The sequence below is a fragment of the Camelus bactrianus genome, chromosome X (genome assembly GCF_048773025.1).
Source record: "Camelus bactrianus isolate YW-2024 breed Bactrian camel chromosome X, ASM4877302v1, whole genome shotgun sequence".
NCBI lineage: Eukaryota > Metazoa > Chordata > Mammalia > Artiodactyla > Camelidae > Camelus > Camelus bactrianus.
This window is the reverse complement of record NC_133575.1, coordinates 96,053,523-96,074,240: the sequence shown is the minus strand read 5'-3', so window position 1 is coordinate 96,074,240 and position 20,718 is coordinate 96,053,523. Positions and strand designations below refer to the sequence as shown.

At 35.2% G+C, this 20,718-nt stretch overlaps 1 protein-coding gene across 5 annotated transcripts in view; it reads right to left on the bottom strand.

Annotated features, from left to right (window-relative positions):
• Nucleotides 1-4,182: 4,182 nt before the first annotated feature.
• Nucleotides 4,183-20,718, bottom strand: part of STAG2 (STAG2 cohesin complex component) — a 107,533-nt gene continuing 90,997 nt past the window's right edge. For 4 of the 5 annotated variants that reach the window (XM_010963921.3, XM_045523311.2, XM_074359740.1 and 1 more), the window contains exons 29-34: nt 17,409-17,632; nt 15,121-15,310; nt 14,920-15,030; nt 11,331-11,457; nt 10,132-10,209; nt 4,183-6,101 (exon numbers count right to left, since the gene is read on the bottom strand). In XM_010963921.3, coding sequence (XP_010962223.1) covers nt 6,078-6,101; nt 10,132-10,209; nt 11,331-11,457; nt 14,920-15,030; nt 15,121-15,310; nt 17,409-17,632 — 754 coding nt within the window. In that variant the 3' untranslated portion in view covers nt 4,183-6,077. The remainder of the gene's footprint in view (nt 6,102-10,131; nt 10,210-11,330; nt 11,458-14,919; nt 15,031-15,120; nt 15,311-17,408; nt 17,633-20,718) is intronic. The other variant, XM_045523313.2, reaches the window with a different exon arrangement.

The window sequence follows — 20,718 nt, the reverse complement described above, 5'->3', positions numbered from 1 at the left end:
TGCCAGATAAACTTTTAAATGCTATGGAAGGACCAGTTAAATGTGTCTACACTTATACTGAGACTTGGTACAGAGGACAGTGGTCCCAAGAGGATTAGAATCAGAAAATAAATCTGACCCAAACAGGTTTTGGCAGGCATGAAATTGAGTGCCATGCTCTGCTCCAAGCTTAATCTTATCATCCTATCCAGCTTCTCTCAACTCACTACCAAAGCCATTTTCAAAGGAGGAGATGATAAAATTGGTTGCTTCACTAACAAGGAAAGCCAGGAAATCCAAGGGAAGTTTCCATGTGGCATAAGCCAGGCCCTAACAGCTATGGAGTTTGGGGACTTCACGTAACAGTTACAAGTTCAATTACTGTTCCACAGGCTTTGGAAAAGCCACGTGGGAACACTCGTCTGTTAGTTTCCTGAGAGGTAGCCGCCAAAGAAAGTTATCCCCAGAACTCCACCAAAAGGGCATGATTCTCAACCTGCCATTGGCAGGTTAGCTTGGGGCACAGAGGGAGAGACTGTAACTTGAGGAAACTAGGAGAAGGAGGAAGAGGAAACTAGGAAAAAGGAGGAACTAGGAAGAAGGAGGAAACTAGGCTCTGTAGATAGATTACATAGAATGTTAGAGGAGGGAGGGTATGGCTCAAGTGAAGAGTACATGCTTGTCATGCACAAGGTTCTGGGTTCAATCTCCAGTACCTCCTCTAAAAATAGATAAACCTAATTACCTCCTCCCCTCAAAATACCCACAAAGAATAAAACAAAACACAAAGAATATTGGTAAGGAAATTTGGCAAAATAAAGGTCATGTGGGATGTAGAAGAGTTTCAGTGGAGTGGTAGAAATGAAAGCCTGATTGGAGAGCTTTCAAGAGAGAATGGGAGAAGAGGAAGTCCAGACAGCAAAAGGAGAGAAATGGGGCAGTGGCTAAAGAGAGATGTTTAATGAAGGTAATGTTTTTCCTCTAGTTTTGAAGATGGGAGATGTCTGCATGTTGTTAGGAATGATCCAGTTGAGGGGAAAACTAGTAATAATGCAGGAGGGAAGAAAGGGGAATCCAGTGTCTTAGATACAGGGGCAGTTTATCCAGTGCAACAAAGGAAATGCAGTGTATACAAATACAGAGGCAAGTGGGTGGGTGTATTTGGTAGCACAAAGATGAAGAGAGATGGTTAAGAGCATGCACTGTGGAGTCAGATGATCTGGGTTCAAATCTGGATTCCATCACCTGAGGCAAGTTGATATATATAACCTGTGCATCAAGTTTCGATACTTATCTGTAAAATGTGGATAATATCAACTAGATTTGCTGCAAGAATTAACTACTAGTGAAGTGCTTTGAATAATGTTTGGCAAACAGTAAACACTCAACAAATATTAGCTGTTACTGCTTCAAAATTAGTTATAGTTTTGCTAGAAGTACTGTAAAATTATTTAAAATCTAACTTGCCAAAGATTCACTAAACTCCTCCCGCCTCTACTGAACTTAAGATGGAAGAGGGAAAAGGGAAAATAAAAAACAAGTAAATTTACTGTAGCTGAACTTTCATTTGAAGTTTGCACTGTCAGCCCCCAACTGACTTCAATTGAGGAACCTACATCTCAGTAATTTAATACAACTACACGACTGATAAACTGTAGGAAAAGTATTATTGTTCTCAATAGTAGAACAAGGCCAATATCTGTATTATTACACAAATCAATTTATCACAACTCATTTAAAGGCACCCTACTACTACCACCTTGGATATTTGCCAGTTCCGAGAACACTGCATTTAACACTGGTGACCAAAGGTACAGTTGTGAATGCCCTTTTTCTTTTTTAAAGCGGGTGAGAGGCAGTGGGTAGCCAATTGTCTTACAGCTTTGCCCCACCCATGCCTAATTGGTTACTAAACAGTTCTTATATCCATGATAGTCATTTATACTGTCCTCTTTGCCTGGAATTCTTGACCATGGTCACCCCGCCTCCAATTCACTTAGCCCACTTCTTTGATTTTAAAGTTCAACTGAAGGGCAGCTTTATTCGTAACAGCCAAAAAGTGGAAATAACCCAGACGACCATCAACTACCGAATGAATAAATTGTTGATACACACAATATGGCTAAATCTGAAAAGCATGCTGAGTGAAACCTTGCACATTCGTATCCATTCCATTCGAATCTAGTTCTACAACAGCCAAATTTTACCTATGGTGGAAAGAAACAATTGTTGCCTCTACAGAGAAGGGATGGAAGCAGAGATTGATTGGTAAGGAGTATAACGGAACTTTCTGAATTGATGGTAATGTTTAGTATCTTCAATAAGGGTTTGGGTTAAACAGCTGCAAACACGTTAAAATTCAGCAAATATATACTTACAGTTTGTGTATTTCATCATATATGAATTTTAACACCAAAAGGAAAAAATTATATGCAACTTCTTAGTGATAGGCATGATGAAATATTTAGGGGGTAGTATACCCATGTTTGCAGTTTACTTTTAAATACATAAAAAAGAGACATATTGATAGATGGATAAAGTATGTAAAATGTGTTCACTGTACAATTCTATCAGCGTTGCTGCGTGAAATTTTTCATAGTAAGACGCTGAGGAAAAAAACCCCTCAAATGTCAGCCTTATAGGAAGCCTCCCTGAGCACACCCACCGTTAGTGCCTCTCCTCTGGGATCTCGTAACACCCAATAAAAGCATTGAAGTTACTCCATTTTATTAGTTCCATATCTGCATCCCAATCCCCAGCAGAACTGTAAGCAACAGAATCTGTCTTATTAGCCTCAGCAGCTAGCACAAGGCTAGGTACACAGTAGACAGTTAAGATTTGAAGTGATACTTAGTGAACTTCATCACCTAGTTTCCTTATAACCAAAGACCTTGTGCCTCACTGGCTCATTTTCTTTTGCTGAATCATTACAGCTACCAGAATAATCTATCTGACCTGGAATTCATCCACGTGAATCCTTACAAGTTCCCCTTTTGACAAGATATTGAAAACATCCCTTCTGGTTAACCTTACTCCTCTTCCTCAGTCTCTTAACTTTAAAAACTATTAACTAGTAGCTATTGATGGGCTCAGGGCTCAGATTTAATTTACATTCTCTTTATAGACGTCAGCTGGGTAGCATGTTCTATAGCCAGCTAGACTCCTTATAGATGCTCCATCTCCTCAGCATGGCACAATGAATAATGTGCTACTTTACCTTTATGGAATTATGTTATCCTTATGTATGTGTCAAATAGTTTCAATGCTGTTGGGACTAAATGCAGCCAGACTGCCTGGGCTTGAATGCCAACTTCATCACTTACTGGCCATGTAACCTTGCCCATAGTGTTTTAGCTTTTTTGTGCATTTTCCTCACTACCTCTTGATTGAAAGTAAAAAATGGCGGTGGGTATGGTGGGTAGTGGACAGGGAATGGAGGATAACACGCTTCACCTGTTGTGGTGAGCCCTTTGTAAGCTACTGCATGTAAACTACTTCCAACAGTGCCCATCTATTAGCTATTAATTATGTTCAGTTCCACACCACCAGTGACAGAAGACTGGGCTTCTAATATCTACAAATTAGCCTAAATGACCAATGTGCTATTGTTACACCGATGTGAATCACTTTAATTTGTACAGTGCAAATCTTAACATGTTGAAGAGTTTTCAGTAAGAATTCAATAGTAAATTCTTTTTCAAATGTTGGCTTTCACTCCCCTGCAAGCATGAGCCGCTTATCTAAGGGTGGTTTTACACACTCTCTCTAGCTCAGCACACCCTATTAGGTTTCCTTCCTAGCACTTCTTACTACAAGTTTAACTATTTTGATTCTTTCCTTGTTTTCCCCCACTAGATCTATGAGGGAGGGGCCCTATCTTGTTTGTAGATCTCAAAGAACATACCTAACACATAGTGGGCATGCAAATATATCCTGGATGAAGAATGCAGATATTTTAGAGAGCGTTTAACTCATACCAGATAAAAATTAAAGTAATAATGGTCACAGGTTTCTATTTTGAAGTAATAACCCAATTAGGGATTTAGTCTCATTTAAAACTATACATGGATTTATTAAAAATATAAAATGGCAAATTTTCTATAAATTAGTCCCACCCAAAAAGATGTAATAATAGGTATACTTTCTAAAGCATTTGTAACCACCCTCCTCCTTCAATTACAAAAAATAAAACATACAACATACTGTAGGTTTATTTTTATTCAAAAAGTTACTGTCTCAAGACATAAATACAAATCAGAAAACAGTACAATTAGGACAATAGAATGTGGAGGACAACAGGTTAGAGTAATATATAAAACATTTTTAGCTGGTTGAAAACAAAGCTGTAAGAACTGCTTTCACAAAGAAGTACTCCTTTCAAGAGTGAGAACAAAAAAATCAACTTAGGTTTAAAATCATATATACAGTCCTCTCAGCAGTTCTAGTAAATGCAGTGGTGTGAAAAACAACATAGGCAATACTTTTGCACATAACAGTTTTTGTTGATGGAATATCTTTTAGACAAGTCTGATTCCATTTGTTATTAACCATGATTTAATAAAATAATTGTATTTTTTCATGATCTTTTAGCTAACCTATGGTTTTTGGCTACCACAGCCCAATGCTTGATTTCTGACTTTAAGAACTGGAAGCCTTTTGGTATTCACCCATCTGAAGATATTCTTGTATTGCAAGCATATTAAGGCATGGAATGATTAAAATAATATACCTCAAGAACTGAGAGACGACTGACAAAAGATAGATACACATGTAATATAAGTTAATATTTTGTTTTAAACGATGTCTAGCTGCCTAAGCTTCGCAAAATGAGTTGATGTCAAAATGGCAAGTAGCCACTTTCTGTTTTAAACTAATTTATTTGTGAAAGGACATAAAATGAAGTTTAAAGCTTAGCTTTCAAAGAATATTATGGGTTATGAATTCTATTATCCCATCTAATTTACATACAGAGGAAATGTACTGTAACCTGTTAGAAGTATCTTTTAACCTGAAGACTGCTTGCAAAGACAGATAGATAAAACAATATAAAATACAAATTTAAAAATCATTTTAAAGCATGAACACTCATGCTTTTCTATTTTTAAACATTGTTAAACTTTCAATATATTTCTGAAACCTCATAATTTTAAGTTGGAATTTAAAAGTAAGAAAAAACTAAACAAACTGCGCAATTATAAAATCAGCACCAATTTATATATATATATAATTTTATTTAAAATTTAGATCCCTATTCCCACACTCTAATAAGCTGTATAATTTTTGTTTAGAATTTTTCTGCAAACATACTACAATAAGCTTCTTTTATTTGGAGACAAAATACAGTGGCACTACTGGAAGGAATATCACAACATTACATTTTTATCTTAAAGGACAAGCAAACTTTCAGGGTTGATAACGGGATAAGCATGTTTGAGACTGGTTACCTTCTGGCAGTTCACTGCATCTGCGTATTTCTGAAAAGTATAGAGAAGCTCTTGGATTTTAAAAATATCTTAAAATACATTTTAGATGAAAAAATTGTAAAAGTTCTGCTTATAAGTTTACTTTTCTCCACAATTACAATATTTAAAAGAAAGCTTTTGTTGATTGATGTTTTAAGCATTTAAATTTAGAATGCTAAAAACAATTCTATGATTTCAGGGTAGGGGAATAAATTCATCCTTAACTTTGTTTCTTGGATGTAAACAGAAATCCAGCAGAGGTCATCATTACTTAGTACACCCAGTAAATAAATGTGAGAGGATTCATGTCTGTACCAAATGCCTCTTCAGATTGTTATATTTTCTTTAAAAAAAGCATGAAATAATTGATTCAAAAGCCAACTAACAGCGCATAAATAAAATATTTACTTTCTAAGAAAAACTGTAGCTTATCATCAAATTGTTTACTTGTCCTTTACTTTTTTCAGGCAAACAAAACTGCCCCTCAATGCACTTGATCTTGGTAAGCATAAGCAAGTCATATTCTCCTTAGAGAAAAATCTGTACAGAATTTCACTGTTTCTACCACACTTTATTTTAAAATTTCCTCTTCCACTTAGAAAATGACTTCACCACAGATTTAATCGTGTACTGGTATTAAAACATTGACACCCCAAGAACCTAATGAGAGAGAGGGAAAAAAATCTCGTTAAAATGGTCATTCACTTCTTTGTAAAATATATTACACAACACTTGGTAAGTTTAATAACATGCTAAAAACCACTTTAAAAAATTCCCCTCTTCAGATACATAATTCTAAAATTATAATGACAATTAACATATAATGAAATAACATCAGGCCTAATCACAATGTGCTACTTACCTCACAAATACAACTAAAAGCAGAGACCATGTCTCATTTATGTTTTATACACACCCGTAGTACCTAACTAGTGCCCTGAACATAGGCATGCAACATTTGTTGAATGAACAAATGAATGTGGTTCTTGACATATACTTCTGGCACAGATTTGTTAAGAATGTCTGGCAAACTTGGTCATTTGCACTGTGAAGTGGGTATAGTTTTTAAAAAGGTATTTGAATATGCAGACCAAAAACATCCAAGAATAAGTTTGTAGAAAATAAAAAATCTGGCATGGAGTGAATGAAAAGAAGTACAAATTTTAAGAAATTTAATAATTAAGGTAAAATTTGAGCACACAAACTTGTATTGATGTTTTTCATTACATTCCATTTGGGGAAAGAATGTTAGGTAAAATCTAGTAATTATTTGTCACTAACTTATAAAAGCAAAAGCAGGTAGTGAATGGAGCAACGCCCTCTTGTTCATTAAACAGAGATAAGATATAACTTTTAGTTGTATATACTAAAAGATAGGCTCTTCAATTCAAATTCCAACACTTACTATGACAATTACATATACATTATATATAATGAGCTAATTAAAAAAAAGTGGTATTAAAGCCAGAGGTACTGAACTAAGACTGAGGTTACAAAGGGCTCTTACTTATAAATTAAATCTCACTTTAACAAAAGTCATGGAATTCACAGATTATTTTGATCTGAAGGAACTGTGTATTTTTGGACCAGGAAACAAATATCTACCTGATTGCAGCCTTCTTGTAATTATTAAGAAAAGTGGAATCCCCAGTAATGAGGACTATAGAGAATTAATGTACCCCATTTCTTACCTGTCATCCACCAAAACCACCATCACTACTCACCCCCTGCCCCCTCTCTACCCCTCCAATAAGGTTCAGGGTTCTTTTTTTGTTAAGAGTCAAGAGTTTGGGAGGTTAGAATGTTTCCACCAAAGAGGCCTGAGTGATAAGTGATATTTAAAGATCCGTTCTAACCATAACACTCTGTGACTCTGGGTAAAGGAAAATTTAATGATGAATGAAAGGATAAAATCTTAGTTAGTAATTTTAGTGTAGAGTGTGGCATGAAGATGAACTCAAGTTCTTTCCAAACCAAGTGCCTACCTAGAAATGGCCTGAACAGGTTGATTTTAACTCCGGTGCTTGTACAGACTAGGTTGTAATCAGATTTTTCTACTAGAACATTAAATTAACTCCATTATACTGAACCCTTCTTTCGCCAATTTTATACTACAGATAATTCTAGTAAGAGAATCTCAACACAGAAGAATGACATTAGTGATACTTACTCTCTTGTGCTAACATAAGCTACATCTATTTCTGGTGTTAACATTAATTAACATCTAAGCATATTCTTTAAAAGTACCAATAGCAAGCTTTGGTGTTGAGGCACTACTTCGCCACTATTAGCAGAAAGCAACCATTGGCACAATGTGATAAACCACTGTTGACACTGTGCCCAAATATGAAACTAATTAAATGATAAATCTAGAATCTTGTGTTTATGCCACCAAAAGTTATCTGCTCAGAGTTTTCATATTACAACTTCTGGAGCATGTGGATATCATGTTACCAAGATTATATTTAGGATTTAGTAATAACATAAAGTATCTATTATACTAGGATGCTTTGGGTTACTTCACTTAGAATTAGAGAATCTTAGAACTGGGTATAAAAGATTTAAAGTCCCAATTTTACTATTATTTTGATGACTCGCTTATCACAGGCTTGAGTGAAAACAGATGTAAGCTATTGTACAAAGGCAAATGCAGATTTTTACATTAAAAATTTGTTATTCCATTTCTTGAGTTATTGTTGAGATAATTAGGTAAAATTTAATGTATGTTTTAAAATAAGCTAGTATTAACTTAAATATATATATGGTCAAAGACTTCTAAAGATACCTGAACTTTTAAAGATATTGGGCACTCAGTTATGTGACTGCTGCCATCATGTGGTAATATTATAAAACTACAGGTACTGACACAAGTGCTCATTTCCCTAATTTTAGTACAAGCATCTCAACTACTATCTTCTTAGTTATAACATATTCAATAAACACAAGAATGCCAACATTTTCTATAAATAACAAATAATTATTAGGTCCCTAACTTTGGCCTCACTCATATTATAGTTTTCTCTAAATGTCAAATGTCTAAAATATATATACATTCACATTGCTGTTCCACTTATTTTGGTAAACTGAAGTGAAGAGCACCTGTTTGCAAATCTAAGTTAACTAAGGTAATGAATGCCTATAGTCTTCCTGACTTTGGATGAATACATGAAAAAAATGAGATCTCTAACTGCCCATATCAATTTTGACTTCAGATAATCATTTCAATTTCTATTACTTTTCTTGATATTTCTTCCAAATAAGGTCCGATTTTAGTTCTGAGAAGTACATAGTAGAGGCAGCATGAGATTTTAAAATTAAAAGGAACTCAGATCAAATTACTACTCTGACACTAAAGTTGTATAACTCTGAGTAAGTCACCAAACCACCACCTCTTCAGTCTAAATTTGCTTGGATCTAAAAGTGGGATCCCACGACCTATCTTAACAAGGTTGCTGAGATCAAACTAAATCATGCCTAGCATAGTTATCAGGCACATGAGCTTTCAAATGCTTTTCACTTCAAAGTGATAGTCCAGGGGGACTAGAACACGAGCCCCTTGAGAGCAGGGTGGGGCATCTTACTCATTTTGGCGCCAACTTCCAACACAATAAATTGTTACGTTAATGCATTTCACCATATCTGCTTGAAAAGATTCTCTTTTATTCCTCATCAGAATCACTACCTTCATGTTTTATTTAACAAATCGGAAGATACATACTCCTAGATTATTAGGGAAACCATATATTTCAATATGCACTTAAACTACAGACTTATGGGTAGGCCTAGGTCACCTATGCTACTCAAATTATGGTCTTGTTAGAGATGCAGAATGTCAGGTCACACTTCAGACCTATTGAAAGCAGAATCTATATTTTAATAAGGTCTCCAGATGATTCGTATGTACATTAGAGTTCAGTCTATTGAGTGAAATGTAATATCCTACTTCACTACACCAAACTTGTAATTAACAAAACAGAAGTGTATACAGAGTGTTATGGGAGCTGAGAATAAAGTTATCTGTCTAAAAAGATTAGGAAAAACTCCACAGGTCATGTCAGAACCGACAATTAAGGGAAGAATTCACTAAGAGGAAAAGGAAAGGGACAATTCTGACAGAGAGAAAAGGTTATACAAAGTCATGAAAGAGCATGGTGTCTTGAGATGTGAACTACAAGATTTGAACCAGCGCACTCTCGGAAGAATATGGCAACAGGGACTGATACAACAAATAGAACTGACAATACCTAACAATAACCTCAATCCCCTTCTCTTTATTACCAAAGCCTTTCTTCAAGTGCTATTTTTCACCATGCCTTCATATTATGATTATGACTATAATGATTATTATTCCTCTCATTCATCCTGTCCAAGGAAATCTTTCTGAATGTGCCATTCCCTCATTCAAAATCCTTCAACAGGTAACTCAAGCCTACGGGCAAAGTCCAAATTCCTTAACATAACACTCGAGTCCCAGTTGGCCAGGCATTCAAAGGCACTTTGAATCTGTTCCCACCACTGCATAAGTCCTCCCCAACCCTCCCCTCAAAATGCCTCCTGCCAGCCTCTTTTTCTCCTGTCCAGTTGTTTTTATCCATTCTCAATGTACTGTCCCAGCTCCTCAACCTCAAACTTTGGGATTGCCTATTACTTTTGATTTTGTGATCTTGAGGCATATTTAAATTAAACCTACTGATTCATCCATAATTGAAGCTGGATCAAAGAAATCAGGCTTCAGTTCTGTTCTCTCTCGTCTGTTCTTTGACGGTGGCTAAGGGGAAGAAAAGGAAGGAAGTTGACAATTGCCATATCTATAAGCCATATAGTAATTGAAAATATTGAAATTAATTATCCTTAAGTGTTCACATGGCCTATGGAATTCCAATTGTATAATACTTTAAATACTGTATACCCAAATTACAGAATGTTTTAAAATACAAACGCAATTCATTCATAGAAAATTACTCCTTTTTTTAAGTATAGTCGATTTACAATGTGTTAATTTCTGGTGCACAGCAGAGACATTCAATTATACATACATATATATATACCTTGTCATATTCTTTTTCAATATACGCTGTTATAAGGTATGGAAAATTATTCTTAAAGATGAAAACTGGAAAACCAATTTTTTGTTTACTTCAAAACTGTCTCTCAACTCACTTTCCTTTAAAGACACCAAATTACACTATTTTGAAGAGAAGCTATATTTACTTATTTCTTCCCTTTAAGGAGATTACACCAAGGTTTACTGAGAAATAGACTCAGAAGACCTGGCTTATTATAAGTCTCAGCTTCACTGCTTACTAGTTTTAGTTTTGTCTCCTTGGATAGGCTGTCTAAGCTTCAATATCCTCAGTCCTTTCAACCTACCTCAGAAAGGTGAATGAGCTGTGGGGCAAAATGAAATATGTAGAAGCATTTTCCATACGATGAAGCCCTAATTGTATATATGATGTAATTATTAAAAGAATATACCCTTATATATATCTAACTTCCAAGTGTAAGTAATTTTACTTTCTTATCTGATATGGAAATAGGTCTCAATAACAGAGTAAATGTTAATAATGTATTGCTTTGATAATGGTAAATAAATGGAAAATTATAAGGTGTTATTATACTTAGGAAACTATTAAGTAAAATATATCTTTTAAATCTAATATTCCTAAATTAACCTGAAAGTTTATCATCTTAAGCTAGGATCTGACACCCTCACCAACCTCATCCTATTCCTCAATCCCTTCTCATATATCTAAACTCCTGGCAACTATTTTATTAAATAATTTTGCAAAACTTACTTTTCATGCCAAGTATTTCTCTACTCTAATAAATAACCAACTTAATTTCCAAAAGATCTAAATTGAAAATCTTACAGAAATCATTGTGTCTTACCAAGTCTATATCCATGGTGTCAAAATCCATCCCCTCATTAAGATCTTCAATCCTCCCTTCTGAGGACATCATAACATCTTCAACAATTGGCTCTTCATCATCTTCCATTAGGCTTGTACCACGCCGACTAGAGAAATACAAAACTAGGTCAAGACCTGAATCAAAGCTGTGACTATTAATATATTGGCAGCAACTATGTGGCTCTCTATATTCAAGCATAATGGAAAATGATGGGATTAAAGGTCAGGGAAAATGATTAGGCACTGATCATGTCATCAATGATGTCAAAACCCCAATGTTCACTTGTCTAACAATGCTAAGGAGTTATGTTTATTCTATTACTTCAGTACATTTAGCTTGATAGTTCTGATATCCCATATAAAAAGTTCAATGAGAATTTCCCACATGGGAACAGACAAGATACCTCAAATCCTTTTTGAAAGTAGGCAGGGTACAAATTAATAAACAAATATAAAACAGAGACCAAAGAAATGACATTTTCAGAATACATATTTTCATTAACATATAATGTTAATTTTACCCATCACTCACTCATTCACTCAGTACCTAAACTGTACTAAGCACTCATTCACTCATTCACACAGTGCCTACTATGTGCCAGGCTTCTACTGTGTCCTATGGATGCAAAACAAAAGAATGAGTAAGATATGGTTCCTGCCCTCAAGGAGCTCACAGTCTACTATGAGAAACAGAGATAATTGATTATGACAAAGTGTGATGAATACTGCAAGAGAAATATGCATCAAGTGCTATAAAGTTATACTGAAAGAAGAGATTAATTCTGCTTTGGGAAGAAATGAGCAACATTTATGCTGAAAGCTGCATTCTGTGTCCTATGAAACTCAAAACTAAGACACATAGAGAAAAAGTAAAATAAAAATTGAGACCAAAAATTCTGTTTGTTATCACATAATTATAGGGAACAAACTCAAATTTCCAAGTTCACAGTTGGCCCAGATCAGAATAAAGGAGTGAAACTGAGGGTGACTTATTGTTCCCCAGTCTGGCCAGCATTTCCTTCTTTTCTCATTCTAAAGATTCCACCCCAAAATCAATTATTTACTGAATACTTGCTTATAATTTACACAATTCTATGCTGAGTCTTAAAAGATAGAGATAGCATGACATGATGTCTAATCCAGGCTATCCAGACAAATATTTTGACAATGGTTCCTATTTCCTAAGAGTTCTGGATAGTAAATGACAATTTTATTGTATTTGGTAGAGGCAACTGTGAAGGGAATATGTGTGCTTTTGGTGGCCATATGTTATAGAAAACTAGAAATCCATTCTGAACTTCACTTGGAGTATAACAAAGATATATGATATAAGCAATTTTAAAAAGAGATAATTTGGAAGTATTTTCAGGTATAGGGCAGGTACTATTATAGAAAAATTATTGTTAAAATATTTTAAAGTCTCAAGCAATAGACCACTTGTGGTACAACAACCAAAAGAATCTTCTGGTAATAATTATTTAACTAGGATAATTTCTTAGTCACCTTGGGAAGCTCTAAGAAGAATTAAAACTAACTACAAACACTGTATCTATATAAGATGATAGATGTTCACTAAATTTATTACGATAGTCATTTCATGATGTTATGTAAGCCAAATCATTATGCTGTACACCTTAAACTTATATACAGTCCTGTATGTCAATTATACCTCCACAAAACTGGAAGAAAAAAATTTTAATCAATCAACCAATCAATCTACAAACAAAAGAATAATGATAAATGGTACTGAGTAATGAGACGCTGTGGAAGATCGTGGGCACTCGTGGAAAGCTCTCAGGGGAGACATGGACCAAGTGACTGCATGGCAGAATTCTGGAGTGTTTGGACTGGTGACTGGTTGGAAGCTAAGAAATTTCAGGCTGGATTCAACAAGTAGTAAGAACATATATGAAAAGGAATGTGGCCATACAAAACAGAAAAGGGGACAGAACCAAGGGGTAGTATAGAGGATGAACATATTAGACATACTGGGATCAGAATCTCTATGTGTTCCACACAAAAACTACTAGAAATAATCGAAGAATTCAGCAAGGTAGCAGGTTACAAGAATCTCTATGTGTGATAAAGTATACTCTGTCTATAGAGGTTCTTAAGACCACTCTAGATAACTAAAGTGAATTCAAATAGACTACCACTCACATGATAAATGATCATTTCTTAAGAAAAATAGGTGAATTCTCATCATTTAAAAACACAAAATGAAACAAAAAATAAATTTTAAAAAGGTAACAATTACTATCTCCCAGCATTAAAACATATACCACATTATGTTACAAATACAAAGCTTTCAAACTCAAAAACTTAAATAATCAGAGTCATCAGATCTTCCCCCTCTGTACCAACCATCTAAAAACTGCTTGTATGCCATTTCTTTTGGAGCCGAAGCTAATAAATATTTATAAAACTCTCATACAGATTCCAGTAAAAACAAAAGTATTTGAAAGTTAAACTACAAAGTTTTTAAACATTGGACATTTATTCATTCAATGAACATTTACTTAGCACATTTTTATGTGCCAAGCGCTAACAGGAAATGAAAGTGGTCCCTATTAAGAGTTACAAACTATTAGGTATAAAATAAGCTATAAGGATATACTGTACAACACAGGGAATATGTCAATATTTTATACTAACTATAAATGGAGTATAACCTTAAAAATTGTGAATCACTATAATGTACACCTGTAACTTACATAATATTGCACATCAACTATACCTTAATTTTCAAAAAAAGAAAAAAAGAGGTCCCTGCCCTTAAGGAGCTCACAGTCTACAGAAAGGGACAAATTCATAAACAAATTACAATACAATGTGATAAGTGCTATAAAAAATAGAAATATACATAGTGTTATGGGAGCATAGATGACACCGCAACTTCGTGTAAGGTGACACCTGAGCTTTTTCTTTTACGATGATTTTACCAGTTGCCAGGGAATAGGATACGATACTAAAATGTAGGCGGGGCCATATTTAGAAAGATCTTGCATGCCATGAGCTAAGGAGTTTGAACTGTATCCTGCAGGTAATGGGGAGCCATGGAAAGTTTTTAAGGAAAAGAGTTACATGATGAGATTTTTATTCTAGAATAGCAATTCTTGATGAGAGTGTGAATAATGGAGTGGTGGTGGAGGGAGTGAGGGGAGGGGTTTGGTGAGAGGATAAATGGGAGATCTGAGGGAAGAAAACAAGTTAGAAAGCTAAAATAATAGTTCAGGTGAGAGATGAGGGCCTGAACTAAGGTAGGGAATAAATTAAGATGTAACAAAACTGGATTTTTAGCTATAGGTCTGTGTACCAAAATAAACAAGGATTCATACTTAAAACTTTTCCAACAGAGCAAGCTAAGATTGGTCCTTTAACTAACTCGTTAATATTTAACTTTAAAAGTTTTTTTTTTCTGTTGGAAAGACCAATTGTTGGTTCCTTGATTATTTCAGCTTAGTTACTTTAGAGAGTTTGCTGAAATGTTTAGATAAGGCACACATTAAAGTATGTTAAAATGAATTAGTGAACTTCCTAGACTCAGACAATAAGGCACTCTCACTTACATGGCATGCTGAAGATTAGTTCGCAGTTTAACATAGCTCATTGCTGCTCTCTCCTGCTGTTGCCTTGCTTCCTCTTGTTGTCTTTGAGCTAACATCCATGTTACCTGCGTGCTTCAAGGAGAATTTTATTCTTCTTTTAACTTAACTTTTTTCTATGTAATTAATAAAGTTATAGTACAGAAAATGATCAGATGTACTTACTTATAATCAAGAGGAGTTTGATGATGTTCGGTCTGCATTGGATAGACACCCATGAAGCTATCCTCGGGTCGTAATCTTTTGGGCTCTCTCATAATCGTTGAGGTGAGTTGTGGTGTCTGCATCATAACTGGGGTGTGCAGTGTTTGTTCTCTGCTTAGCCACATACTGTCACTACTACTGCTTTCTTCAGCTGAGAAAGAAAATTAAGAGCAATAAAGTTCAGTCACTAATTTTGACTAACCAAGAAGTATCATACAACCTGTTCAGGTCAAACATCTGGTTGCTTTCCACGTACTAGTGCTTGGAGCAGGGAGATATACAGGTTACACACCTCCTACAGGTGCAGTCCTGGCCCTGCCCTTATAGCCTGCTTGTGGAAAAAGAGAACCCAGGCAATTACAACACAGTGCTAAGTGGTAAAGAGAGGGAAGCCCAGGCAGAATGGGAGCCATGAGAGGTCAGAGCCACCTACCCAGAAGTCGCATCTGACTAGAGTAGATGTGAGACTGTGAAGTCTTAGGCAGGGGGAAGAGCATAAACCAAAGCACTGAGGCATGAAACAACAATGATAGAACCATACTAATTTGCTGAAATATTTGGCAATTTTTGACCTGCAAAAATACTAATTTCATATAGTGCAGATTCAAGAGTTTAGTACTCCTGGAGTAAATGGTTAAAGGCTGAATAAAGAGGCAGTAGTCAATTTATGGAAAGTCTTATAAGCTGTGCTAAGATGACAGGAGCAATGTGGTGAGTTACGTGTTTTAGTGACAGTGGAGGATGTGGATGGAGAAGTGTACTTGAGAATATGAAGACTGGTGAGCAAACAGGCCACTTAGGAAGCTAACTTTGTAGCCCAGGGGAATTAGAGGTTCAGATGAGAAAAACTTTTTAAAATTTATAGTGATATGCAACGAACACATCTTCTAATTTGATAACTTTTATATTTAAAAAAAGGAAAATTTATTTTAACTACCTATAAACCATCAAAAAGCTATAAAATAGCCCTAGCTATTTTAACCAGTCAGTGATACTGTAAGGGAAATTCCTCCAAGGAGTGGGATGTTGGGGCTATATAACCAGTCAAGTCTAAATACAAGGTTGTGTAAGTTTATGCATTTATATTATTGGACAAAAAACACTAAAACCATCCATCTATGGGACAATCAAGATTTAAATACTATACATTTGATGATGGTTGAAGAATTATGTGGCAATTTAAAAATATGGCCCCCAAATCTTTGATACTCCTCATATTAACAAGTGGGAAATTATGTCCCATCCCCTCAAATCTGGGTCCTGTGACTGCTTGCTCAATAGAATATGATGGAAATTATGCTATCCAGTTTCTGGGCCTTAAGAAAATGACAGCTTCCAGAGTTCTTTCTTGTCTCTTGAGACACCTGCTCTTGGAGCCTAGTCACATGCTGTGAGGAAGCCAAACAGCCACATGGAAAGGTCACATGTAAAGTGTTCTGGTAGAAAATCCAGCTGAGGTCCCAGGTGACAACCAGAATGAGATAGCATGAAATATAAGTGTAGATGCCTCCGTATGATTCCAGTCACCAGCCTCTGAGTCTTCTGAACTGAAGCTACCAGACATCATGTCCCTGCTATGTCCTAAGTTTGGGGGATAGTTTATTACTAAGGAGTAACAGCTGGAACAAATTTTGGCAACTTTGCTAATTTGTTCAAAGTTTCCTAAGGAGAGGGAAAAAGTCCCCAAACCATTCTGAACCAACTCTGGAGAACTAAGAGTCCAAGAGATTCAAGTGTCACAATGACTCTTATCTCAAAGATTATAGACAGCAATTTGTATTCTATCAAGTTCTTTATGATTAGTGACCTCCATAGAAATTCAAAAGTTGGAACCTCTCTGAATCTGTTGTTCCACTTAAACTAGATGATCTGATTTCTTAGGTAATGATTAGCTCTAAAATACTGAGTCCATATCCCAATGCATACAGTATAGTGCAGTGACTGAAAAGCAGCTGCTCTAGAGTTAAGACTGCCTGGCTCTGCTACTTACTATCTGTATGACTTTAGGTAAGTTACTTCCCTGTACTAGTTATCTCATCTGAAAAATGAGGATGTACCTAGAGAGTTGTGAGAACTGAATTTATGTATGTAAAATGCTTAAAACAGTACATTTACACAAAACTGGACACATTGTGCAAGCTATTATTTAACAACACATATCTCAAATTTAAAAATAAGGCGACCCTTAATTGACAATTCAGTTGGTAAACATAAGGGATAAACATAAAGAGAATGAACTATATTCTTACGGAGTGCAAGCTGCATGCCTTCAACTACTTTCCGTTTTCCTGTAGACGGTTTTGATTTTTTACTCCTCACAGTTGACCCTCGACTGCTGATTCCACTAATGACTGACATGGTGTCGTCATCACCACCAGCTAGCAAAGAATTTCGGTATGACATCAGTGGAAGCCACACATCTTCTCTTCGGAGTGACATCTGAAAGGTCATGAACTTTTCCAAGTAAACATACCTTAAAAAGGAGTAGAAACCATCAGCTTCGATACACTAAACTGCCATAGCTTTTTTTCTTTTTGCTTGTTCTTAATAATCTTAAGGCTCACATGCTATATGGAACATACAATGATTTAATTAGAACTAAATAAAAAGTAAGTTAGGATAAAACAGAATAACAGTTGATTGTGTGCTTTGAGGAAATGTAGACTGTTACAATTGAAGGATGCTAGTGTTTTCTTTCTCGAGATGTATCTGTTCTATCTGAACTTTACAGAACCTCTGTTAGAAGAACAAACCTGAGTTCTATTTCTGGAAAGAGGACTGGATTTAAAAATCATACAATTGGGGTTCTAGTCCCCGTTCTACCAGCACCCCAAGCTGTGTGAGCACGAGCGTATTACTTCACTACTTACTCAATCTCAGCCTCATCAGTACATTGATGAGCAATTTTACCTCTATCAAGATTCTCACATTAAATGAAATAATTCATAGCATTTCAGCTTAGTATTTGTTGAGCATTTACATCCAAGGCAATGAGGATGGATACAAAAGTACATCAGATATGGTCCCTACCTGCAAAACAATTTTCAGCCCGATGGAATTTATACCCCTGTATCCAAGTATCACAAGGACTCTATGGCTTATATGTAATATACCAACAAAAAATCAACTAACATCTGTGTGACTACTGTGTGCTAGGCATTTTCCTCTTGGGTTAACTTTATTCTTAAAATCTTGTGAGGGAGACATTCGCCCCATTTGACAGATGAGAGAAAGGACAAGAAAAGTTAAGTGATATATCCATAGTCATAAAAATGAGAAAGTAGTATAACCATGATTCAAATTCGAGGCCTCTGACACTAAAAGTTCAGTGCTTTACTGTCTAAATTATGCTTCAAAAACATGAACACATTTTCATCAACTAACTATATAAAGTGCAATCCAAATTTTGCTATCATAATAACGGCTAATTTGAATCAGTTCAGAATTACCAGTTTTTGAACACCATTAAAGAGAAACGAAAGGAAATATCAGTTACAAACATACTGTTTGGTGTTAGTTGTTCATTATTTCTTCTTAATTACAATATATATCAGCTATACACAGTAATACAGTACTCCTCAAAGTGTGGTCTGTAAGTTGCCTATCAATCTGAGAACTGCTATCCGTCTGTGACAAGATGTGCAGCCTAAGCCAAAATACACTCACTGGTAGAGAGATTTACAACTACATCAGTATACACCACATAGCTTAACAGAACATTCCGGATAAGTAGCCCTTCCTAATGCTATTTCCTTTTGTCCTCTTCCCAGCCACAGAGGTCACCATTAACCTGAATTTGCTGTTTTTTGTACCCATGCATTAGTTTTATACTTTTAATACCTACTGGTCTATAGACATCATAGCATCATTTTGTACTTTGCTTTTTGCACTCAACATTATAATTTAAAATCTTACCATTTCCAAAGAGTGACATTAGCTAACACTATGGTAGCAATCATTTTCCAATATTTAAGTGTATCAAATCAATACGTTGTACACCTCAAATTTACATAGTATTATACGCTAACTGTATCTCAATGATGTCAGGAAAATATTTTTTAAAAAGACCCATTGTCTGAGGGTCTAATATATAACATAGTGGTTACAGTTGATGATACTGTGTAATTATACAATACTGTATAATTGAAATTTGCTAAAATTTGCTAAAGAATACAGCTTAAGTGTTCTCATCCAAAAAAAGGGTAAATATGTGAGGCGATAAATAATTAACCTGATGATGGGAATCCTTTCAAAATGTATATGAAATCATCATACTGTGTATTTTAAATATATAATTTTGTTTGTTAATTGTACCTCAATAAACCTGAAAAAAACTTAAGATTTTAAAAGAAGATCAATTGGATTGTGTGAGTCTTATTTCAATCCCAATTGTATAAAAAGAACTATAAAAATAAAATCAATTTATGACATGTGTGGCTACCAGAAATTTTAAAAATAGCTAGGTTTTTAATCAAATTAAGAACTATTTACTTTAAAAAAAGTAACCATTTTGACCACTGTATAGTATTCCATTCTATGTCAATCTATTGATCCTATTTTCCACTTGCTAACTGTTTAGTTTTGAGCTTTTCCCTATTCAATCAATGCAACAGTCAGATATTTTTATGGTTCTCCTTATACACATGTGCAGGATCTCCTCTAGGGTATCTACCTATGAATAGAATTGCTGGATAATGAAGTAGGGAGAATCTTAAGCTTTGTGACATTGCCAAATATCTCCACAAAGTGTTCTTGTACCAGTATACTCTACCAGCAATGTCTAAAAGTCTCTATTGCTCCACGTCCTTGGCAAAACTTGGCACTATCAGCCTTCTTCATTTTTGCTAATCTGCTAGGTGAGAAATGGTTTTTTATTATTTTAATTTATATTTCTCTAAGTGTCAATGCAATTTTTAATAGGGATAAATTTATATATAATAAAATGCACAGAAATTAAGAATAAAGTTGGGTCAGTTTTGCAAATGAATGCAGTCATGTAACCCACACCTTTCAAGATACAGGGCATTCCCATGACCCTAGAAAATACCCTGTATCCCTTTTCCCATTTAGTCTCCACAACCTTAGAAGTAACCACTAGTGATTTCTATCACCATGGATTATTAGTTTTGTCTGCTTTAGAATTTCATGTAAGATCTATATAATCTTTAAATGCAAAATACTGGTGGGCTTTCAAAAGACATTATCTATACTATTAAGTTACTCACATGCTTCTGCCCTTTTGTACCTCCAAGACAGGGATTCAGGGAGCAGGGGGTGGTTCAAAGAAGATTTTTAGAATTTAATTTCATTTGTTGGGCTCTCTTAGAATATGTCACCATTTTAGGAGACCAAACCATAAAAGTATCCTGTTTAAATGGTCTGTTGAGAACAGTGTCTTCTGAGGACAGGACTAGCAGTCAAAGTACAAAGATAGATAAAAAGGGGGGACTTCTAATTTACAGTGTAGTCACAGCTCAGGACACAGACTAAGATGCTCGTGATGGATCACAATACTATCGTCTGTTAAATGCTTCTTCCTTAATTAGGCTAAGCCAAGAA